The following is a 25703-nucleotide window of genomic DNA, read 5'->3' as shown; positions in this document are numbered from 1 at the left end:
CATTGGTCGTAACAAGAGAGTCAGTCTGTCCTTCGGAACTTTGAAGCCAGAAATTGACTTCTCTCTAGTCATGAAAGTCCTAGGGGCATCTTTTTTCCAATAGAAGGTTGTTTCATCTCCATTGAAAATCTGTTGTTTAGTGTGGCCCCTTTCGTTAACGATCTTAGCTAGATAATTCTGGATAACCTGCTGCAGCTTCTACATCAGCACTTGCTGCTTCACCTGGCAGTTTCCTGTCATAGAATTGGCTTCTTGCCTTAAACCTCTAGAGCCAACCTCTACTAGTTTCTTCTGCAGCTTCCTCACCTCTTTCAGCCTTCACAGAAGTAAAGAGAGGACCTTATGCTGGGTTGGGTTTTGGCCTAAGAGAATGTTGTGGCTGGCTTGATACTCTTTCCAGAGCACTAAAACTTTCTTCATATCAGCAAGAAGGCTGTTTTTCTTTCTTATCATTGGTGCGTTTACTGGAGCAGCACTTCTAATTTACTTCAAGAACTTTTCCTTGTGTTTGCAACTTGGCTAACTAAAGTGATAGGCCTAGCTTTCTGCTATCTCAGCTTTTGACGTGCCTTCCACGTAAAGCTTAATCATTTCTAGCTTTTTATTGGAAGTGGGAGACTTGTTACTCTTCCTTTCACTGGAAGGCTTAGAGGGTTGTTAATTGGCCTGATTTCCATATTGTTGTGTCTCAGGGAATAGGGACACCCAAGGAGGGGGAGGGAGATGGGGGATGGTGGGTTGGTGGAGCCATCAAAATACCCACAGCATTAATTAATTAAGTATGCCTTTATACATGGATGCATTTTGTGGCACCCCAAAATAATTACAATAGTAACATCAAAGATCACTGATCACAAATCATCATAACAAATATAATAATAATCAAAAAGTTTGAAATATTGCAAGAATCACCGAAATGTGACACAAAGACACAAAGTGAGCAAATACTATTGGGAGAGTGGTACCAATAGACTTGCTTGATGTAGAGTTACTACAAATCTTCAATTTTTAAGAAACACAGTATCTGTGAAGTCAATAAAAAAACATAAAACAAGGTATGCCTGTAAATTCTGAAAATTGAGTTCATATTAAGTAGCAATTATTTACTGAACAAATATAGTTTTAGGCACAGGTAGTTTAAGATAAAAGGCATAGCTGCTGACAGCAAATTGCTTGTCTCAAACCTCAGCTCATAAATAAAAAAATTTAAATAGCATATGCAGCTAGCTCTTTAACGTAAGTTTTAGAAAGTTTAAAGTGTGAAAATCTCTTTGGCATTTTAAGGAGTTTTATATGTAAAATATAATAGGTGAAAGTATACTGACTTCGCTGTTTAAAAAATGTGAGTTTTAAATTACTGATTGATCATTGGCAAGTTTCTTCTCTTAATCTATTTTCTTGCTTAACTAAGAATTGAATGACCCAGTATATCGATGATACCTATTAGAATACCTGATATGGGAAGTTGTTATAAAATGTTATTTCCCTTCTTCTCCCCATCCTCCATTGTTAATCCCATCTCCTGTTTATGCTATTATCTATAAAGGATATAAATTTTTTACTCTTATTTTCATATATAATTTTCCTGGATATGATAAAGACATACATAAATATATATCTTTGTGTATAAATACAGACTCTGGTTTTTGTACATATGAGAAAAACATTCCTAGATATTCCAATTTGGTTTTCTTTTTCCTTTTTTTAATGAGTCTCTCTATATATTCTCACATATAAGATAGTACTACAAATTGCAGAGCTGTTAGAACCATGTTTTAATTTTTTTTCTTTTCTTTTCAAATATTTAATTAAAAATTGGTTTTAGGATAAACTCAGTGCTACTACTGGTTAATTGTAAAGTCCACATGGTCTCAGTATTTCCAAAATGGTAAATTTTCCAGGAAGTAGAATTGGTTTACAATTAGTTTTTTTAAAGGACAAGATAGAAAATTAGATTGTATATAATTAAATAGTAATATAGCTATTAATTTGAGAAAACACACCTGATGAAACATTCTTACCTATTTGATTGTTTTTCTGTGATAAATTCTCCAGGCTGACAAAAAATTTTAGAGATATATATAACATTTGATTCAAAACACTTCATTGTTAAATGGGGAAACATTCTTTCGCTTCAGTTCTATTTGATAATTCATCTGTTTTCCTTTGGATTACTTGCCCAATATTTATTCATGTATTTCTTCCAGAAAGAATTTATGGTGGGGTTTTTCCGATGAAATACCTATCTGTTGAATAGTAGACACGATAAAAAAATTTGTATCTAAACTAGGATACAAAACAAAGCAGAGCAAGCACTACACTCAACAATGTTGAATTTACTTGGAGAACAAGAGCAGAAAGTAAAATTTTTCCTTGATAATTGTCATTACAGAGAGTATCATATAAGGTGTTACTGAATTTTCATTTATACATACATGTATAAGATTTTAAGTGTTGTGTTATATTTTTATAGGGAGATATTTAAAAATATTTGTCGTATTTTTCTTACTATACAATAGAACTTAGATCACCTCTTTTATTGTACATATTTGATGTGCTGAAGACTAAAACTTGATTAAAAGGTTTCTAATTTTAAATTTGTTCACCATGTAAGAACCTGTTCGTTATGCTTCAGAAGATTGGAGACTGTTGAGAATTAGGCTTGGGGTTGATTAATGATTGTGCATTGAGTCCCCTATACAGAATTTTATTGTTAACAACCATTTGATCAATAAATATGAGAGATGCCCTCTCAAAAAAAAAAGGTTTCTAATTTTAGGTGTAACTATATTAATGAGTTGTTAATATATCGATTTATTACCCTGACCTCTAATTAGTAGTAAAACATCCTCTTGGAAGTTATCTTGGTGTTCAGTGTGTTTAAATAAATAATGGCTTCTTTCTAGTTAGGTTTATATTGATATTAATTTTTCCTTTAGAAAGAAAAGAACAAATCTAAAATCTAATACACATCTTATATAAGTTTAGGTAAACTGCAGTTGGTATATGTTAAACATTGAAATGGTTCTATTCATTTTGCAAGTGTCTTTTTTTCCTGCTTTGTAAAATAATTTTTTTGGTTTAGTCTTTTTTTCTAGACATTCCTATCCTTGACTTTTCTTTCCAGATTTTGTTTCCTAGCCTGTTTGCCATGTTTCCCTTCTTACGTGTCAGGAAATTATCCTACCTTTCTCCATTTTGGTAAGATGACAATTTGTGAAAGAAATCACAATAGTATTTTCAATATAAATAGGTAGTGCACATTGATTTTTCTTTGTAATTTTACTAAAAGTTTACTTGTTTGTCTGTCTATTCTAACCCTTTTGGTTTTCCATTTTAAAATAAAATGAAATTTGTGTTGGAAAAAACTTTCCTGATTAGTGTAAGATAAAAGTTCTTTTTTCATTGACAACCATAAAAGTCAGTTTATTCCAAATTTGATATTTCATTTTGATTTCTAAAAATTTCATGTCTTAGACAGTATGTAGGAATGCAAATGGCTGGCAGAGTGACAATGTGATTATAAGAGTTAAGTGATGGTCATGCCTTTTATGCCATGGATAAAGTGTAAATCCATTGTTATTAATATTAAATAATTTCAAAAGTATTCAAATATATTATGAGTCCAGAATGTGCACTATTTCATTTTACTAATATAATGGCTTAAATGGAGGACCTGAGAGAGTTTCAGAATAGTAAAATTATTTGTCTTGGTGTTGTGGCCCAAAACTGGACATATGAAAGGCATTTTTACATGAGCATGGTACATAATTTCATAAATCTACCTTTTATTTACCCTTTCAGTTTCATTCGTCTTCATCCCTTCCTATGTTTGTTTTTTCTCTTTCTGGAAGTTGCTTAAATATGCATTTGAAAATAATCTCCACTGGTCAAAATTACTGGATTGTACTTTTCAAGTCTTTTTGTGTAGTTTATTAATATACATTACTTATCATAAAAAGCAATTTTTAACCCTTTGAGCTACAGCATATTTCTTAACATCTTTTAAAATATTGATGGTTTTGTTTATGAAATTTACAAGTGGATTGAGGTATTTAATAATGGTCTTTCAAGGTCTTACACATTATATAATGCATGATTTGTTATATTAATATAATGAAACAACTCAAGACAAAAATTAAACTAAGCACATTAGATTGCTTCTTGTGGTGCATTAGCCTTTTGACTAGATCCAAGATAGAGCCCACATGTAAAGAGATAAACAAATTAACAGAGGCCAACTAATACACAAAGTTGTTATAAAACACACATTGCCAAACAGTGATACCTCTTCCTCTGCCTTACCTTTTTGTCCTCCGTCTTTCTAAAAACATTTCTCTAAACAAATTACTTTGAATATGAAACTGGATGAATAAGCTCTGAGAGCAGTAATGATAAGTATTTTTAGATTTCTTTTAAGAAGGGACAGGTCACTGAGTTGGGACATCTAAGTATTTGACAGGAAGTATCATAAGCATCCAGGGCAGTGGTAATGTGAAGAATGAGTCAACACCTGGAAGACTAGGCTGAAGATACCTGCTGCCATCTTGAGTATCTTAACTGTATTTAATAGTCCTAGTTTGGAATCTGAGCTAAGGGGAGATTATATATTGATACTGAAAGTGTCTGAGGTTATCGTTAGGTGCATGCATCCCTTTCAGGTATCTAGGTTTCTAAATTAAAGATAACTCCTTTAGCAAGATTTTCTGGATAGTCTAGCAAATGGGAAGGTATTATATACCATTGTTTCAGAGATAACACGTTACCATCATTTGTCCTTAAGCCCAAGTTATATGATTAAAGGTCAGCAAGCCTTTGGTGGTAGGGAAATAAAAATGATGTATTTTCCTCTGATACCCAAATTTCCTTAGTTATATATCTTACAATTCCTAAACCTGGTAATGTCTCGGAAAAATGTGGTGAACTATAAAAAGTTTGAATCCTAGCTATGAAATACTCTTCACATACATGCATACATATAAAGGCACATTAAATTATACTTCCACTTTACATTGAGAAATGCATTTGGAAAGCAGCAGGGTCCCAAGTATAGCTGAGTCCTTAAAATTTGAATATTAGTATACTACTTGAATTTCAAAACAAATTGTGTGTTACTTTTCTGATATAATTAAGAGAGAAGTAGATCACACTTTTTTTATAAGCAACAACTTAAGATGACAACTACTACAACTTATGGTACAGATTTGTATCTTTCAATAGTAACTTTTTGTTGAAGTCTAAGTCTCTGTTAGAGACATGAACTTTATACTGTTTATAAAGTCTTGTGCTATAAAATGTTAAGGTAAAGAGGATGTTTATTTCTAGGGTGAGTATTGTTTTCCAAATGCATATAAAAAGCACAGGTGAACTTGTGAGTCTTAGTGGTACTCTTTTTTAATTTATTATTTGTTAAAACTCCAGAAGTATTAGCTTTTACCTTTTAAAGTGTACAGTTGTCTCTTAGTAGATATGTTTAATTTTATTCTACAGATCTTGTAAATTTTGATGACATAGCTTCCTCAGAAAACTTGTTACATCTCACTGCAAATAGACCGAAGATGCCAGGAAGAAGGTTGCCTGGCCGCTTCAATGGTGGACAGTCTGTGAGTTAACACTTAATGTTGTAAAACAGATAATTTAGGAAATACAGAGTCCTTCTAAAGATAATGAGGGAGGATTTATAGCTTCACTGAAGTTTAAAAACCAGGAAAATAGGTGTTATACTCAAGTGGCAAATCGTTGTATTTAATGAGAGAACAGGTTAAGTCAATTCATTTCAGTAGGGTGAGGAATGAAAGGTTATAGAATCAGAAATAAAAAGCTGTCCTGAGACCGTAACTGCAGAGCATAGGGTCAGAAGGGGAAAGGGTATCTTTAATGTACCCATCGAACAACAATAATTAGAATTGAGTGGTACATACTCACTTTCGGAAGCAATGAGAACTTTTTTTTTTTTTTCAGTGTTTTTTGTAGCACTAATCCAGGTACTTAAATGTGTGACTTCCTTTTATGCCTTCTGTACATTGCCCAGGATACTGGTAGTATTTTAATGTTAACATATTATCTCTTAAGCACTATAGTGATTTTAAATTACATAAGTACAGAAAGCTTTTGTTGCTAAGAGGTAGAGAATTTTTGCTTTCAAGAATGCAAGTGATGTTACCCAGTTTGAAATGTCCTGTTAACAGTAGTGAATATCTGAATGTTAGCTATTGAAACCAATAGTAAAAGTTACTTATTTTATTATCCAAATACTCACTACCTTTTACTTTTTTGGTGTGTCTATTTCTTGATTTTTAAAAAAATCATTTAGCCAACTCAAAGCCCAGAAAAAATATTGAAGTTACCAAAAGAAGACGACAGTGCCAACTTAAAGCCATCAGAGTATAAAAAGGATTCCTACCCTGCAAAGGTGAGGTGCAATGCGATGTAAGATTTGTGTTATGTTGTCGGGTTCCTTGTGAACATCAAACTTGTGGAATTTAAAGTGTCCAAAAAGTGTTTCTTACACTAAGAAATCAAATAATCCCTGCTGAAAAACTGAGTTGTTAAACTTAAGTCACACTGTTTTCTGTAAGTTTGTTTTAGAAGAGTACTATTAATGTTACTGTAAATGAGCAATATAAATGTTATATGTTTTGTATTTTTTAAGGTGTAGATACATCCACCTGTTTTCATTTTCCCATTAAACATACCCTCTTTAGGTCAGAAACAATCACTGGTTTACTCCAGTGCATAGCAAGCTTGGTGCATAGCACCTTCATAAGCAATGAAATATATATTGGGATGAGTGGCAGAATATATGGATTCTTCCATCTATTACATGGTGCTAAGACTCCTCTACACTCTTGCTGTTTTTATTTAAGATGGTATTACCACAACTGACACACATCTGTATTTTAAGTTCTGTTTTGTCCTCAAAGTCATTCCAGGGCATTTGGCTGCTATTCCAGTGTATTAGATATTTAATCTGATTTTCTCAGCTGTCAGTTGTGTGTTGAAATTTTACTTGCTGTTACTTTAGTGAAATTGTTAAAGGGTGTCAGGCATTCATTTTAATGCCTTTTCTATGGACTTAAGTTCTTTAAAATTACTTTTTAAATGAAGCTTTTTGGATATTCCAAAAAATAACTGTTTAATAATGCCTGATACATTCTTGATTTTAGATGCTCCACTAGGCAAACCATTTATAAGATAAATCTTGTCTTTCCTTATTTGTCTTGCCTTTCCTTCTCCAACTCCTCCTCCATTTTTTAAAAATAAAACCTTTAGCATTTCTCACAAAGTCTTAGTGATTGCATCTCTATCCTATGGTGGTCTCGTGGTTTTTCAAGTTGTGAAAACATCACAATGGTTTTTGAATTACCAAATTTACCATTTATCTTGAAATGCTCCTTTAATTACTCATCTCCTTGCCTTAAAAAATCTTTTGAACTTCAATGTATTATTAAATATAAATACAAATAAAATCAGAAAATTTTCTGTTTATTATGTTTTCAGTCATCTTCATACCTTTCAACACCTTCAAGTGCTTCTAAACCAAATGTGGCTGCTTTGGTAACTCCATTAGACATCAAAGCTAAGGTAGAAACAGATGATGGGAAAAAAAATTCCCTGGATGAACTTAGAGCTCAGGTTGCTGAATTGCTGTGCATCGTAGAAGCACTGAAAAAGGATCATGGGTAAGTAGCCCTTGTTTTCTTCTTTGAGTATTATTTAACACATGTGTAAAGAATTCTTCCAAATCATATCAAGTAAAGATGTAATCTGCCAAGTTTCTGGTATTATGAGAAGTATGTTTTTAAAGATATTTTCATTAATATTGCTTCTCTCCTCTTGTCAAAAAACTTGAAATAAAAATACTTGCTCTAGTAGCCTGATAATAGAAAAGGTACATATGTACCAACAATTAAAGGCTAGAAATCTTCTGGTCAAACACAGGGGTTAATTAGTCTTAATACTAGGAAAAATCATACTGTATTTTGGATCCAGGGTATGTCTGTATATTTACTTCTCAGAGAGCTTTGATCACTATTTATTCTAGAATTGAGTTGGATACTTATAAAACAAATGGGCTGGGATAGGTAATCTCTAAGGCCCTTCTCTAAACTTTGAAAGTTTTTGATAATAGTATATGGTGAGGCTAAGTAAAAGTTAAGGACTTTTTAGAGCTAAAATAGATGTAAAAGATCACCCAGTTTTAGCCCTTCCCTCCCTTCTTTTAAATGGAGAAATAAAGGTTTGGAGAGTTAAAGCTTGTGTGCCTATGATCACACAGCTCTTATAATGGCAGAACTAGAACTCAAACCCATGTCTTCTAGTGGTTTAGAGATCTTTTTTATAGTCATTACTCTTTGAATTTTAAAACAGTAACTAACATCTTAAACATAATTCTGCAAAAGTCCAGTAAGTAAAACAGGTAAAAGATTGGCTAATTTAACTGAACTGAGGCTTAGAGTTTAGGTTCCCTTCCCCTATCTTAGTTTCCCCTGTAGCTTCTAAAAGTTAGGTTTTGAAATACAGAATCTGGTAAAAAAACGTCACTGCCAGAGACTTTTGGCATTGGATTATCTATTAAAAACAACATTGAGATTAACAGTACAATTTGCCATTTATGGAGTAATTTTACAAACACCTCTTAGGTAGAAACAAAAACGTTTTATCTTGAATGGCTACTTATATGTATATATTATACACATACATTAAAAAATATATGTATATATCTCATAGATAATGTTTGTAAATTGATACATGATAGGTCTTGAATCCTTATCTGTCACGAGTGGCATATTTTTTTACAGATTCTGTAATATACACGTTTAAATATTAATAAAGTTTGTTCATCTAATAAGTATTGACTACCATCCATGTGCCATGTAGGGAACTCCCCTGGTTTGTTGATTTTGATATTATACACTTTTGTTGATACCAAGTATGCTATTTTTAATGACCTTATAAGTACATATATAAATTGTCTGCAGGTGCTCCTAAATTAGCTGTAGGATGAATTAAGTATTTATAATTTAATATATATTTTAAAACATATAGGTCATATATTTTAGAAGCCTTTTCCAAAAGGTATTTTCAAAGTCTTGGGTTCCTCCAGGAAAGTGAAATCAAATCAATGGCAGTTTTTTTAATCTGAAAAAGAAGAGCCTCACAGGAGAATGGATAAATATATACTGGTATATTGATACAACAAAACACTAGACACTGTACAACAATAAAAATAAATTAATTGCAGCTGCATGTGTCAACATGAATTAATCTAAAATATGTTCAGAAAGGGAAAGAGACATGCATATAGCGTGTCATTTATGTAAAGTTTGAAATGCATGTGAAAGATATTGTTTCAAGATATATTTGTATATGTGATAAAACTAGAAAGAAAAGTAAAGGAATAATAAAGATTATAAAACTTTTCCTGTGTGAAGGAGAGGGGGAGAATATTATTAAGGAGGAGGGGAGGGGTTGCTTTGGCTTTCATAGGTACTAGTAATCGTATTTTATTTCTTACACTGACTTCAAGTTTTTGGGTTTGGAATAGTCTTGCATTCAATATTAAAATCCAAAGTGCATGGAAAAGGTCATTAAAAAATTGAAGGAGATTGACATGGAAAAATCTATAGAGAACTATACCAGTAATCTATTTCTTCAGTAGGAAAATTATAGAACAAGATGTACCATTTGATCCTGTTCTTGTAAAAAGAACAATGCTACATAAAAATTTTATATTTGTAAATGTTTTTTAAAGGAACAGTAAAAATGTTGTGCTAAGTTATCAGATTAAAAAACAAATAATTAGAATAATGTAACCTATTATAGATAAATATATCAGGATAAATATTCTAGAAAGCAGAACCTAATTTAGATGTATATTAAGTGCTTAATAATCTTAGAATAATTTGAAAAAAGAAAGCATTATTTAATTTAGTGACAGCCTTATAAAAGTATGAAGTTAACTCACTTAGAAACACATACCACTCACCAAAATAAACTCTAGATCTGAGTTACAGTAATATTATTTTAAAAATTATAGTCAGTAAAAAACAGTAGAAAATTTACTCCCAATATAGAAAATAGATTTATAATCATTAAAACCAGAGGAGAAATTAATTTTTAAACTCTACAACTTAAAACTTCATTACTCATATAATTCATTTTTCCTGAGAGTTTTCGCAAGTTTCTCATGCTATTATTTCTACAATACTCTTGAATCAAGAGAATTTTCCTATGTCGAGAGGCTGAAAATTTCCTTTTTGATTTACAAGTTTAATATACTGATGTAGTTGTGATGTTAAGTAGAATTCCTGTTGTTTCCATTCCTTTCATCCCCCGAAAAACCAACTAAACAAAAACCCTGGATATTCAAATACCAAGCAACAGTTATTTAAAATAAGAAAATTTTAACAGTATGGAAATGTTCTTAAATATTTTGTGAAAAGACACCACATAGAATATATACTTTTGACTGTGGAGGAAAAAGTGACTAAAGATATAACTGAACACAGAAAAATAGAAACATGAATTAAGGAAGAGGGGAGATAGTTGATTAAGTTTTTGTTTATTGGTTTGGTAATTTTGATATAATAATTTAAAAAGAAATAGAAATGTAAATTCCAAGTTATCCTATTACATAAACTATAATTTCCCTTGTGCTGTGATGGGTTTTGACGTTCATTTTACCAAATTGTTGGAACTCTAAAATATCCAACCTGGGAAATAACTGAATATGGAGAATTCCTTGCCAGTTGTTATTTCTTTATCATGAGCTGCTCTGTATTCACTTAAAAATGTCTTTATCTCAGGTTTTTATGGTATTTCTGATATTTTAATTATAAAAATATATATTGAAATACATGTGTGTGTATATATATATACACACACATGTATTTCAATGTGTTATATTGGCCCACTCCAACTAGATAATTTGAAATTTTTCTAAGTCAACATAGCTATTTCCTTTAAAAAGTTTCCTTGGTATGTCGGGCAACAAAGATCCTGTTAACATTAGTCATGTATATTATTAATTGAAAGACTTAACATTATAGTAATAAATTGTTTTTAGGAGAGAACTGGAAAAACTACGAAAAGATTTGGAAGAAGAAAAGGCAATGAGAAGCAATCTAGAGGTAATTCATTTCTCCCAGCATTGAGATTGTAGTAAACATGAATTATTCCTGTTTTTTTCCAACCTAGATGGGTGATTGGATCTATTACAAATTATACCCTCCTACTTCAGTTGGATACTCCCTGCTGCTTGATGGCCATTTAATTAGTCTTTAGTTGACTCCTGTCATATTCCATTCATGCACTTGGCAGCATTAACCTTCATGGACAGTTGGCATGAGGCATAGGGTATGCGCTGATGAATAAAACAAACATGGTTCTTGCCTATTAAGAATGTCTCGTTCTCTATATTTTGCCCTCAGCACTGCTGCTTTCTTGAGCTACAATCCTCTTTTCTTCACAGTTAAACTTTTGCTTTGTCTGGGGCAGGGCAGAAGGTGGTGGTCGTTGTGGTATGGCTATATATTTGCTGACTAATAATATAATTTGATTTCTCACTGAGAGCTTACTTTATAATGTCATCATCTTCACTCTCTGTTGATGACTAACAATTTCACTTTGTTCTCATCTTCCTTAACTTTTTTTGCATCCTCCTTGACTTTGGTCTTCATTGGTATTCTTCTCTTCCATGTGTCAGCGAAAAGTGTTTCTCAGAGTCTCTCCAATTCTGTTTTTAAGTATTTCATACTCATCCCTAGTTTTACCCTGCATCATTACTTATTTCTTCTGTTAGTGTTGTGGAACAGGGGAACATGTGACCTGCTGTTAAAAACACTGAGCTCCTCTTCTGACTCACACTTGTGACTTTCAGCTCTAACTGTGTCAGTTAGGCTAAGCACTTTCTGTACATTATCTCACTGGACACACAATAGCTTGTTTTAAGATTGGGAAACTAGGGTTTAGAATGATTAAATGAGCAGTGGAGCTGAAATTTTGAACAGAAGCAGCCAGACCTCAGAACCTTTGCTTTTAGGCATTGTTATACTGTTTGAACTTGTGGAAGTCACTCAACCTCCTTTAGCTTTAGTTGTTGAGATAATATATGTGAAGGTATTTGGTAAGTTATCAAAACTCCATTCTTACTCTTATATCCCCTTTATTTGCACTTCCCCTTCTTTGTATGAAAATACTCAACTTTGCCCTCTATTCAAAAAAAAGAGAAAACAGAAAAGCACCCTTTCAGGTCCAGCTGCCCTCTTGATTTACTGTAGTTTCCACTTTCATTTAAGGTTCATTTGTTGCAAAGCAAAAACAACCAAAAAAGAGTATGCATTTGTGGTCTCCAATTCTTTAGCTTTAAGTCGGTCTTTAGCCCTTTCCGTTTTAGGTTTACTAATGGCAACTCCAGTGTCTTTTCAGTTTCCACTGCATTTCACATTTTTAAATGCATAGCTATCTTTTCAAAGGTTTGTTGTGCCTTATGTGATCCTGTATTCTTCTGTCTGTAACTTCTCTATCTCCTCCTCCTTTCTTCCACCTTCAGTACTCACCTTGGCCCTCCTGAGTGTACACTCTTTTTTTAAATCTGTGCCCATGCATCTGTGATTAGCTCTAGAGCATCTCCCATTTAAGTGTCATTCTCCTTTTCCCAGCTTCTCTCCTGTGTTTCTAGCTATTAGTCTCCTTGGATGTTCCACTGTGAACTTAGACTTAGCATGTCTCCTATTAAGTTTATTTGGCTTCCTTTCCCATTCATTGATATTTTTTTTCTGTTGATGGTTTCAGTGCCATTCTAGTCATGCAGCTCTGTGTGCTACTTCTGTTCTTTTCTAGTGCTGTTCATTTTCAGGCCTATTAGCTTTGCTTCCTAACTTTATCGCTTTTTTCCATTATTTCTTTCCTTTTCTAATGCTCCTTCTATTTAGCCTGTTTAAGTTTCTCTTATTCTTATCTCAAATTAATCTTTTCTTGCTCAGTATTTTCACAAACTGTTACTTGCTGAATAAAGTTCAAAGCTCTCACCTTAGAATGTGAGGTCTTACATGTCCTGGGCCTAGTGTATTTTTCTTTCTTCACTTGCTAATCCTCAGTTGTCCCTTACAACTAATGCATCTGAATTTTTACTCTTACTGCCTTTTCCTGGATTTTTCTTTTGTCTCATCTTGTTGTGCCCAAGTTCTACAGATTCTCAAGGCACAGCTCAAAGAATCAGCTTCTTAAGTTGATACCAGTCTTCTGATTGAAAGTGATTTTGTCTTCCAGATTCATGTCCTTTAGTTTTGTTAGAGATGAATAAGTAATAATTTCCTATCATATCACTGTTACATTATGTACTTAATTTGCCTGTCTTCTAGACTGTAAGACTGTTGAAGGTGTGACCTACATTTGTTTCATCTTTGTCCATAGCCCATAGCACAGTGCTGTATACATACTAGATAGCTAATAATTTTTTGTTAAATTAATAAATGTTAGAGGATACATGTTTTAAAATGTCTTAAATTCCCAGTGTGTAGCAAGGTAGAAATTCAGAAAAATGTTTTAAATGCTTAACTGTCATTCTTATATTTCACACATACATGTGTATATTCATATATGAAAATAAAGTGATAAGGTAAGTAAGAGGCACTAAGAGTGTTAAATTTGTGTATATGATTTAATTTGTCATAAAAATCATGACAAGGGTCTAGTGAATTGTTTCTTTTTTGAAGAATTTCATTTGATTGAGTTTTTCCAGCAAAATGAGCTGTTATATAGCCTCTCACTGACTTGTATTACAAATTTTTTTTCCTAATGGGGAAAGTTAGACCTTTGTATTTGTAAAAGCACACTTAATAAGGCATTGGAGTTTTAGGATCATATGTTTAAAGGAGAAATTAAATTTTCCCAAAAGTTAATAGTTCTTTGAACTACTATGAAGTTAACATTATCTAGTCTTAAATTATACTGAGGAGTAATAAAAAGAACTACAAATGAACATGAAAATTCTTGAAGAGAAACTCTGGCAACATAAATATTTGCCTGATACCTAAATTTATGGGACAGATAGCAGTCTTTAGGGAGTATTTCTGACTAGATGCAGGTTATTTTTCTAATCCCCTACTCCCTCTTCCACCACCAAGACTAGTTAGTGGTAACAGCTGGTTAGTTGGTTTAAGTTGATATAGCTGGTTAATGTGTGTTTGGAATAAAGATGCTGATAAGCATGTCAGCCTGAAGTTTGAAGTTGTTTTTGTCTCAATCTTGGCTGAAGACAGACTTGTCCCAATCTAATGCTGCTAGTAAAATGTTTAGTTAATAATCATATTAGTCAAAGAACAACATCAGGAAAGAACCTGGAATTAACAAACCCTTTTTGAATGATTGGAATTCCTTAGGAGATTGTGAGCATATTGAAATTAAACTTTTGGACTACCGTGAAGTGCTCATGATTTAATAATGAACTATTTGTCAGAGGTTAGCCGTAACATACACTGTTTGCATTCACTGGGGAGAGGGGTGGTGCTTTCAGGAGAAGGTAAGGCTAAATACTTATACACACAGTGAAAGGTCAGGGATGGTCAGAATACTGTATAATGGGGAAGAGCATATGAAAACTGGGCTTTAGCACCTTAGACCTTACCAATACAAATTATGTACAATTCCTAGCATGGAACCATTGACATGGTATTTAATCTCTTTAAGTCTTAGTTATTTGCAATCTGTCAAATAACTGTATTCTGAAAATTTAATGAATTTTTCTAATTTTAAGTTTCTTAAATTGTGAATTTCTGTTAATCGAAGGATACCTTCTAAAGGTGGAAATATTTTCAACACACTGACTGAATCAGTCTTAGATATATTCCTGGGCTTTACAGATAATTTAATCTAGAACATACTGTTTACAGATAAGGAAATTGAGACCAAGGAAGATTAAGTGATTTACCAGTATCACATAGGTAGTAAGTGAAAAACAGAATTAAACTGGTACTACTTTTTTTAACTGCCCTGCTCCCTTTAATTACAGGTATGCTATCATTTTTTAAATTTTGTGTCAAGTGTTCTTTTGTTCACTTGTAGAACTGATTTTCTTACAGTTCTCTCAGATACTAATATTGCTTAACATTTTTCTGGCTGAAACTGTAGTTACTCTTTTTGTTGTTACCTGCCATTTAGGAACCTGCATTGTGATGTTTCCTTCTGGTGAACTTTTTCTATATTTATTACACCCTTGGAAATTAGATTTTAGATGAAAATAAAAATCTAGAGGTTTGAAAGTATCACATTTTAATGACATAGGATTAAATAGAGAAACTGCTCAATTAAAGGTATTTTATCTGTTCTTAATTTATATTTTGTATTTTAGGTGGAAATAGAAAGGCTGAAAAAAGTAGTTCTGTATTCTTGAAGATCATAGAACCAGTGTTTTTAACGTTCGAGGGACTCAAGCAACACTATGAACTTCAACTGACTTGTTACTTAAAATAACAAATGCTGATGTCATGATAAAGAAATGAGTGTATGAATTATAATACCTATAGAAAAGTGGAGGGTGAATGTTCTTTATATATTTTATTTTGCCAATATGAAGAAAATGAGGCCTTATTCCTTATGTGCTGGAATTGCAAACTTTCTCTTTTTTTTGTTTGCTTGAAAATACTACTGAATCTGTATAAAAAGGAAAGTTCACAATAGTTTTTTTTATTGAGACATGTATTATTTTTAAAGAGATCTATACTATAAATATGGTGATATCTTCACAAATAATCTGTAAAATGTACTATTTGAGAGGGACAGATTAGCTTTATAGTAACTATACTCACTACTTTTCCCATAATACATAAGAGATATAAACTTTGTATATATATTTTTTTACTATTAGCTTTTTATCCAGGATGACACTGTGGTGCCTCTTTGCAGTGCTGTATACTTTGGGGATGAAATAGGAGTTTCCTAGCTTTAAACCAGATTATTCACCCAGGCATATAGTAATAACTAATGAAGTGATCCAAGTAATTTCTTCAGCCTTTAGAATATTTTATATTGCTTGCACTATAGGATTCATAAAAGGAATTTAGTTAACGTGTATTGGGTTGCTAAGTTTATTTGGGAAAATACGAGCTGCATTTTAAATTGATTAGGTTTAGAAAACTGAAAATGTCAACATAACCCTTGTGCCTAGAAACTATAGCACACACAATAAGCAAACACCAGCCCTATTGCTGTACTTTTCTGCTTTTTTTATAGGCCCCAATAATACTCATTTTATGATCTTGCGACTTAATTATTCGTGTCCCTCCCTCTGATTTTTAATAATGATAATTTTAGGAAAACAAAACTCAAAGCTTTCACACTTCCATGTGAGAGGTTTCATACTTTGACAGGTTATCGTATGTATACTCAGGTTTTACAATTTGTAATTTACCTAATAGACCCAACTAACTGGGAGAGCAGTTTTGGGCTGCCAACTTTATAAAGTGTTAGTATATCACAAACTAATACTACAAATATTTAAAACCAAGTATAGTTGACCGTATTCAAAACATATTTTCACAAAATAGATGAATTCACAGTTTCTTCAGAGTCACTTAGGAACAGTTGAATGTTTTAAAATGTTAATATGTCTCAAAATGTGGGTTTATATTAAAAGTAGAAAATTTGAACTTTCTTATTGCAAAAAATAGATTTTTAAGCTTTAGCAAATGACATTCAGATTTTGAGTACTGTCTTTCATGCTTCCATTTTATTGTACTTTAAACCACCAAACCTTTATTTTTTCTTCTAAGTTTTAATGAGTTATAATACTGAAATCTTATGTTAATGAATTTCATCATGTTTCAAGTACAAGAGAACTGGAGTAGAAAATTTTAGAAATTCCAGTACGTAATTACTTAATGTTAAATTCACAACCTACATTAGTGCTTTTGGAGAAACGTGATTGTGCATTGATTGTGTACATTTTATCTCTAAAGTCCTGGTGCGCTTCTGCTGAGGTCACTACTGAACAAAGTTGTTTATTCTGTTCTAATGTTTTTAAATGATTTGTCAAATGATTACCTTCTCATTAAATAAATTAGAAATGACTATATTTTAATGGACGTCCTTAAAAATAAAACAGTGTATTTCAGAAATCATCCTCCAGCTTTCTAAATGGAAAATCTATTAAGCAATTCTCTCCGTCAAAACAGACACTTTGTAATGGGGTGGGGAATATTTCCAGCAGATTCAGGCTATTCTTAAAATTTTCATTGCTCATTTTCTCACTAGAGCAGAGAATCAAGATGGTCATGAGTACTGAAATAGATTTAAAGTTATTTGCTTGTATACTCCTTATTCAGAATAGAAAAATAATTGAAGTACTGGTCTCTTGTTTTTTTTTCCTTTGACCAAATAGTAAAGAAAAGAAAACCAAACTCAACCTCAAAGGGAAAAATAATTAGTCTAGCAATTTGCTTGTATTTGCTCTTGATACGACAATTTAATTCCTCTTCATAATGTTCATATTACAAAATGGTATGTAGTAATAATAGCTGTTTGTTCCTGGAGCGGTAAATCATTTTCTTCTGTAAGTGCAAACGAAAGGCTGGAGGTGAACAGCATGGAATCGAGCTGTCATTGCCAAATTATTAGTGAGTGTATTTTTCAGGTTTGCTATTTGAAAACACATAATGTTACTAATTTTCCTGATTGTATTTCAGCATTAGGAGGATTGTGTGTGTGCATGTGACCACTAAGCTTTCAGTAGTTTGGTCTTACTATAAAGCTGTTTACCTCTTTACAAAATTTAAGTCTGAAGACAGGAAGAAAGAATGGGCCTGGTGTAACAGAGGATTCTTTTTTAAGCTTCTTAATGTGATCACAGGAAAAAAACCCAAGTGCTTTCTACATTTGTTGAAGAACATTTTATGCTTGCATTTAAACTTGAAATGTATGAACAAAGTGAGACAATCAGTTAAAATCAGAAATGAGAAGTGTTAAAAATGTAATGGCTTTGTTTTGCTGTAGCAATAAGATGACCAAGTGCAATGACTTGATTTAATAAAATCATCTTTTAAAAGTTGCTGCTATGAATATTTGTAGCCATAAAATTTTACCCTTGTTTTTAGCCTGACTTGTCTTCAGTAACTATTATGTAATGCAGTTAGTGTTGTGGTATTCTAACATTCCAAAAAAATATACCAAAAAAACCCCTGCATACATATACATATATATATACACATGTGTGTGTGTATATATATATGTAGCAATTCGAAACAGTATAATTCACTGACTTGTTTACAGTGCTGTAAAAGCATGCTTCCTCAAGAAGAAAAATTAATAATAAAGAATAGTATTGCCAATTGTGTCAGTCTTTATTGGTTATTTTTCATCAGCTTCAGTATATGCTTATTGCAGAGTATAATGAAAATTATTTTATATATATAACTTTAGAGTTTCCTGAATAAAAGAAATGATGTAAATGTAAAATGAAAGCATTAAAAATTTTAGACCTTGTGACATTTACTGAACATTTGTGAGAGTCTGTTCTTTCACTTGTAACTATGAGATAATAATTCCTACCTCACAGGATTATTGGAGAATTTGAAGTGATTTATATAAAGTACCTTACAGAGTGGCATAGAGCAGAGTTTTTTTAAAAATGGAAACTGCTGTTTTACTCTTCTGGAAAGCATTTTGCAGTGGTGGACCTGATGTAAATTAGATGGACAAGATGAAGAGAAAGGCGTGGTACTCCTTCCCTTTTTGCATACAGCATCTCTTTCTTTGGGGTGATAATCTGTTCATTTGAACTATTAAATTCAAATGGAGCCGCAACATTTTACAGAGTCTTTCCCCCGACCACTTGGTGATTGGCCCAAGGGAGAGTACTTTGCCCAGATTGAGTTAATGATTCTGAAACTGAGGTTTTAAGATTTTGAAACAAAAAGAACTAGTCTCAGCATGGGATCTCACCACAGTTATATTTTCCTATCATCTGGAGGAAGCTGATTTGAAAGAACAAAACTTTAAATAGAATGCAAAGAGATGGAAACAGACCGGAAGGATTTTAAAACTTATTACAGTCATTCCTTAGCCCCAGCTACTCATGTGTTGCTTGGTTCTTTACCCATAAACTTCCTCATAAACCTTGTGGGTTTCTGAACTCACAGCTGGAAGTCCTAATAAGCATAGAAAGTAGAGCCAGGAAGATCTCAAAAACCCGGGTACTCTTGCTGAAAGATGCCACACATGTGACTCTGGGCTTTCTAGAAATCCACTGGAATGACAAGGAAGGCACCATTATGAAGTAGTATGGAAAATAAGTGAGAAGTCATTTAGGTTGAAAAATTATAAACACTGCGTATAAATTAAGCCATACTGGCACATGATGAAGTTTGGGAATATAGAATTTTAGTGTTTTAAGGGACATTAGAGATTGTCTAGTCCAGTCCCTGTACAGGTGGTTTTGTAAGAAGATAAAATTTGTGCATAGTCCCATTCTGTGAAATAAAGGCAGATGGCAGTTTAACTCAAATGGTTCTGTTTCATTTTATTGCCAATTAAGATTCAAGAAACTAGGCTGGGTCTAGATATTAAAAGTTTTTCTCAATCCTACATTGCTGTTTTTTTTTACTTACCACTTTTATTTATTGTGAACATGCTTGTTAAATACAAGGGACATAAATTTAAAAATAGGTATCAGTATTTTTTTGTACAGAGCCAGTAATTTTTTTTTACCACAGAAGGTGTTCTGGTTTTCATTTTGCAACTATTGGGTGGTATTCTTTCCTACCAGGTTACAAGCTTTTTTTATTAGCTACATGTCAGTTTCTAGAAAATTGTGTGAATAAACTTATTAAAGATAAGACTTGTAAGTGCACCGAGTAGCTTAATTCTTTAATAAAGGAAAACACTTGTTAATGTTTCATGGCATAGTGTATTAGAAATATAGTGAACATTAACTGAATTCAAATACTTGAAATCTGAAATTACAATGTAATGACATTTTTATTCCTTTTCCTTGAAATGGACTAAAAACGATAAATAGAATGAAAAGTAGTTAATAGATTGAAAAAAGAGACTTAAATGCATCCCTCTCACATAAGGAAACATAATAAAAATACCTCCCAAATGCTTTGAGATTTAGAACAAAATGAGGGACAGCCCCCCCCCCCCCAAGTCTGACATAAGCCTCCCGAGACCTTGTGCCAGATGCAGATTTCTCTGAAACATCCGTCCGAAATCATTTTAGGCCCAAATCCAGCATAGCAGAATGGCAGGGGCTGTGCAACTGAAAAAGAAAAGCCACACTACTTGTATGGTCTAGTGATTTGAAGACTCAAAGTGGGAGGGAGGGAGATGAGCTCTTCAGAAAGAACATCTTTGATAAGAGGGTGTGTTAGGTAAAGTACTGAACTAAACCTGTAGTCCGCCCCTCCTGCCTCTCCCTGTGCTAAATCAGCAAGTACCTGACCCTATTCCAAAGAGTAATTAGGCTACAGATGCATGTGTTACATTCAAACACATATTTAAAATTGTCTAGAAACAGGATTCTGTAAATAGAGATCCCTATGTCCCAAGGAGGAAAATTTAACAAGATCAAGACACATTTTTGTTAAGTTACAGAACTTCAGGATTAAGAAAATACTGACCCAGAAAGAAAATGAACAGCTTAACTAATCACACCATAAGGTAACAGGAAGTGCAATTAAAGTTATGCCCCTAAAAAAGGCAGCAAGGCCAGAGGGGGTTGTAGCTGTTAAAACTTGCTTTTTTTAAACTACTTACTCAAAGCTTTAGAAAAAGGTGGAAAATTATCCAATTTGTTTTGTAGGTCCAGCATACCTTCAGTATCTAAAAATGATCACTACAGACTAGTCTCACTTATAAAGGAGGTCTAGACACTATGAAATAGAAGGAAAGGAAGCATGCTGATTGAGGCCTGACAGGATAGGGTTGAGCACAGCCTTTTCGTGTGGTGATGGAGAATATAATGACAGTTTAGTACCACCGCCTTAATATGTGGAATCACACCGACAGACAGTTCTACCCACTGTTGCATTTATGCCTTTAGTGCAAATGGCAGCAGTGAAAAAAGCAACTAGTATCTTGGTATCATCATGAAAATAGTTCTGACCTCATGGACCTCACTTGGAGAACTGCTGGTCCCTAGCATATAGGAAATAACCAGTAAATGTTTAATGAATAAATCTATTAAATGACAAAGAGGATGTGGTCCCTCTTTTTTGCCCCTTGTCTTTCCTCCTACCTTTTCTTCAGCTTTTGGAAGATTCAGGTTGCATTAGCTTCCCAGGGCTAACCCTATGGTGCCAACTGTTAGAAAATAGACATTTCCAGGGGCTCTGTGTTAGACTTTTAAAATCCTTTTAACACATTTGTTATACTGGACTTTAAATGGTCAGTTTAATTACCCTAAGGTTCCTCTACTCTAAAAATAGGCATTATGTCAACTAAAAGCTGTATTGTGTTTACCCTGTACCAAGCCCTGTTGCAAGTAATCTATCATCTGTCTCAACAATTCTATGTAAAGGTACTGTTATTCACTATGAGGGAACAGGCTGTAGGTAAAATTATAATATTTCCAGAATATCTTGCCTGGCTTTGGTACATCTGCATATCAATGGGCATTCCTCAGGGGGTGGAGAGTTGTTCATGTCCATATCAATGGGTAAATTACTGGGCAACTGAGGGCTTATCTGAACCTAAGAGGTTAGGGGTAGGTCTTGCTTCTTCCCAGTAGTAAAGAGATGGCTCTGGACTGCAGTTTGTAAGCAATAAACGAGTTTTAAACTTTATTTCTCCCCTTGACTGATTTCATATTTAGAGGTATTTTGTCCTGGGATTTCCTCTCCCCAGAGTTAAACAGGCTCAGAGAGGTTAAGAAACTTGGCCAAGGCTGCTTGGTTAACAAGGGCTGGAGCTAAATGCACAGGCTAGCTTTGAAGCCTGTGCTATTGGTCATGTGCTATCCCTATGTAGATAATGTCCCATATAGGAAAGAAGGAACCTGAATTGGGAAACTCTAGTCTTAATTCTTTTGTTCTTGGTAATCCTTAAGATTATTTCAGTGCCACTGTTTTTCCATCAATAAAGGAGTTAGGCTAATTTACCGAGTCCATTTTCAGTGACCCCATAATCTATTTATATTTCCTTGTGTGGCATGGTTGCACGTAAGGTTTAGGGAGCATTCTTTGTTTCTTAGAGTACATCTTTACAAACTTGATTTTTGTGGTTTTTCCAACATGAAAAACAAAAATCCTATTTAGCGTCCATAAATTAAGTGACCACTAGATGGCAGTCAAATAAAGCTCAGCTTCTTCGTGGCTGTGTGTATGAGTAAACCACGAACACCGAGAGAAGTTGCAAATACGAAGTTCCATCCGGTTGAATTCACCCAGAACTGGGACACAACCATTGTCTTCTATCCTGGCCACTTCTCCACTAAGTTCCACGTGGTAGGGTGAAAGAGTTGCGGTCTTGGAATCTGAATGATCTGGCTTCAAAACTGGCTTAAAGACCTGTAGGTGTGTGAACTTGGAAAATCACTCAAATCTTGTCACTTTCCTTATCCCTAAGAGATCTTAAAGATTTATTGCTGTAGTTTAAAGTTTTTCCCTCTTATCATGTACTAAGTAAGAGAAGAAAGAGAAGCGGCACCCTGACTGCTTCATACTTGTCTTCCCTGTGGGAGAACAGCCGTGTCACAACAGTAACAACAAAACCATCTTGCTCTTGTCATTCCTGTTGGATCTTGATGCCATGAAGGCACTTTTGACCTCAGGCTGCTGCAGTGGGTGCTTGGCCCTTCCTCACAGGTGGATTTGCCATAGCCTGCCCTCGGTTCTCCGGGAGCTGCTCCTGTTTCTCCATTTTGTTTATGATATGTTCCTACCATCATTCAGGCCAAAGAGAGCAAATCCCCCGTGGTCACTTATGTAACAAGTGAGCTTGTGCTGTGGGCTTAAAGAGATTCTGGTAAAGCATTTCTCAGTTTGCCACTTTTGTCTTCTCCCCGAGGGCCTATAATTCACATAGAGTTGGAGTCTCACCCCGCAGCCCAGAGCAGGTGGTCAGTGCAGAGTCCACAGGGTCATGAACATGCCTGAAGAAGCAAATCCCTTTTCAGCTCAAATTCTAAGCAGAAAATAACCTTCTTTCCAAAAGGGGTTTAAAATGTTTACATCATGGTCATGGCATAACTGCAGGGTCGCAGAAGCAGAGAACAATGCTACCTCTGAAAGGACATGGTCATCTGAAAGACTCCGAGGTGGTACACATGGTATAGGAGGACAGAGAGGGACAACCTAGCAAAGCTCCTGCCACCAAGCAGTGTAACAGCCAGCCCTCTGCAGGGTTCTTCGGGAGAGGCAAACCTTCCATGGGTATCGGTTAGCAAAGGCCCAGGGCATAGATGGTTATATCGAACAAGTGACAGAACTAATGAATATCTCTGATTCTTTTTAATGATAAAGGTTCAAGTAAGAAAGACAATGTGGGACACAGAAAAGTATGCACATGTAAAAAGGACTCTTTGCTTAATCCCACCAAGGTTATCACCTATCCCATGGGAAGAGGGAAGGAAATGAATAATGAAATCAAGTAATGTATATTCTTTTTAGCCTATTGTATACACCAATGTATGTGTAATGCAGAAATGCTTTATGCTTATTGATTTCATCTTGATCTAAAGCCCTTGATCCCACTGATGGCAGAAAAAAAGACATTTGCCATTCAAAAACTTTGATGAATTAAAATTTGTCATTGTCATTCTATCTCATCTGGTGTAAATTATATGTATATAATATATATATAACTGCCCAAGAACTTATACATATATGTATAAGTTCTTGGGCAGTTTCTCCCACTCAAGGGCCTTTGTCCTTAGTGTGGTGTCTGTGGGGGCTGGTGGGGATTGGGTGCATCCTCTTGGCGGCGGGAGGCGGCTGGACCTCAGGTCTGCGCTGCCCTTTGGCTTCACTGCCCAGGGGAGTGTCTCCACCCATCAGCTGTGGGCCTCCTGTGTCAAGAGGCGCGGCAGCTCCTGACTGGTTCCTGATGGCATCACACCGATGACGCACGTGGCTCCCACCAACCCTCCGGTAACATGTCTCTGAATGCAGAGCCTCCTCACCCCATCTGGTGCTCTCAGTGGTTCTCAAAGCTTCTATAACTAAGGCAGCCACAGATTTCTGGGTCAAGTAATGCCAACCAAGAGGAGAGACATTGCTACCTAACTCCTGTCGGATCATGCTTTCCTTTGTTTTCACTCAGCATTGCCTTGCTCAACTTCCAGTTACGTACCTGGCCCTTCGTGAAGCTTCTCTGGGAAATTTGAACGCTGCCCACATTTCCATGGCGTTTTCTGTCTGGGGAAATGGAGCATTAGCCCCTTGTTCTTGGTCTCCTGGGGCACAGCTGTGCCCCTGAGTCCCTTACCTCCCAGTTGAGCCCCGATTGGAGAAGAGGCTCCCATTTCATCTCAGGCCCTGCTCTTGCCCTTCCTCTCTGGGACCCCCTCCTGTCCCAGCACAGGAGAGCTCAGTACTTCTTTTCTTATCGCTGCTGTCAGCGCCACAGAGTTAGTCAAGTGAAACAATACCTTAGTTGCTAGAGATCGGAAGCCTACATGGGTCTCACTGGGCTAATGAAGGGGTCCGTGGGGCTGAGTTCCTCTCTGGAGATGATAGGGGAGAATTTGCTTCCTTGCCTTTACCAATTTCTAGAGGCTGCCCACTTTTCTTGGCTCATGGCACTCTTTCTCTATCATCAAAGCCAGCAGTGGCTGGTTGAATCCTTCTCACATCTTGCCACCTTCTTGTGTAGCCACATTGCTTCCCCTCCTCTGCCTCCTCCTTCTGCTGTTAAGAACCCTCATGACTACATTGAACTCACCCAGATAATCCAGGCTAGTCGCCCCACAGCAAGGTCCTAACATAATCACGTCGTTTGTCTTGCAAGCAAACATATGCGCAGGGCCCAGGGATTAGGGCATCTATATGGACATCTATGGTGTGGGGAGGGAGGTAATTATTTTGCAGACATGAGCTCTCTGCTTCCTGTCAGGCTGAGCTAGTCATGCATCTTAGTCTCCTTTCCCCAAGTTAAGCTGTTCACACTTCCCTTCTTTCTAGAGTCGTATTGAAAAGGCCTCAGAGAAACAAGTCACCTCATGAGTGAAAGTACTCTGTTCATGGGATGTGTTTCAAAATACCATCCTCAGTATGCACAGTAACTTACTCACGAGACGCTCGTGTCTGAGTTGGGACTGTGCTGTGCTACACAGGTCCTTCGTAACCTTCATAATACCCTGATGGAAGAACAAAAGCAAACAGAACCAAACAAAGAACGGCTGACATACTGTTTCATGCATAGTAGACAGCTTGACTGGCTGGGCACCCTCTTTCTGGAGACCCCCGGAGGAGCTCCAAGTGCAACATTCTAGCTAAGTAGGAACTCATAATACCACTTATAAAACTGTCTTCTTGCTGTGTTGGTTTATTGTGTACATTTGTTTTTAACTTTACTGCCGTGGCACCGCCTCCGTGGCAGCTGCAGCTCAGTCAGGGGTGGTGGGGTGTGTGTGCAGACTGCGGACAGGGAGGTGGCAGCGCCGGCGGGGAGCTGGGGGACTTGTGCCTGGGAGCTGTGGCCGCCCACCAGAGCAGCTTCTTGGGCCTCCCCTGCTTCCCCGTCCTCGGAGGCCCTCGGGCCCCGAG

General features: G+C 35.1%; 1 protein-coding gene across 5 annotated transcripts in view; it reads left to right on the top strand.

The window, feature by feature from the left end:
* Positions 1–18046, top strand: part of CD2AP (CD2 associated protein) — a 162378-nt gene extending 144332 nt beyond the window's left edge. For all 5 annotated transcript variants that reach the window (XM_073224610.1, XM_073224609.1, XM_073224612.1 and 2 more), the window contains exons 14-18: positions 5491–5603; positions 6314–6412; positions 7501–7682; positions 11069–11132; positions 15353–18046. In XM_073224610.1, the coding sequence (XP_073080711.1) occupies positions 5491–5603; positions 6314–6412; positions 7501–7682; positions 11069–11132; positions 15353–15394 (500 nt within the window). In that variant the 3' untranslated portion in view covers positions 15395–18046. The remainder of the gene's footprint in view (positions 1–5490; positions 5604–6313; positions 6413–7500; positions 7683–11068; positions 11133–15352) is intronic.
* Positions 18047–25703: the final 7657 nt, after the last annotated feature.

This window comes from Manis javanica, chromosome 16, assembly GCF_040802235.1.
Source record: "Manis javanica isolate MJ-LG chromosome 16, MJ_LKY, whole genome shotgun sequence".
NCBI classification, from domain to species: domain Eukaryota; kingdom Metazoa; phylum Chordata; class Mammalia; order Pholidota; family Manidae; genus Manis; species Manis javanica.
The sequence above is the reverse complement of the archived record's forward strand: the minus strand, read 5'-3'. Positions and strand labels throughout refer to the sequence as shown.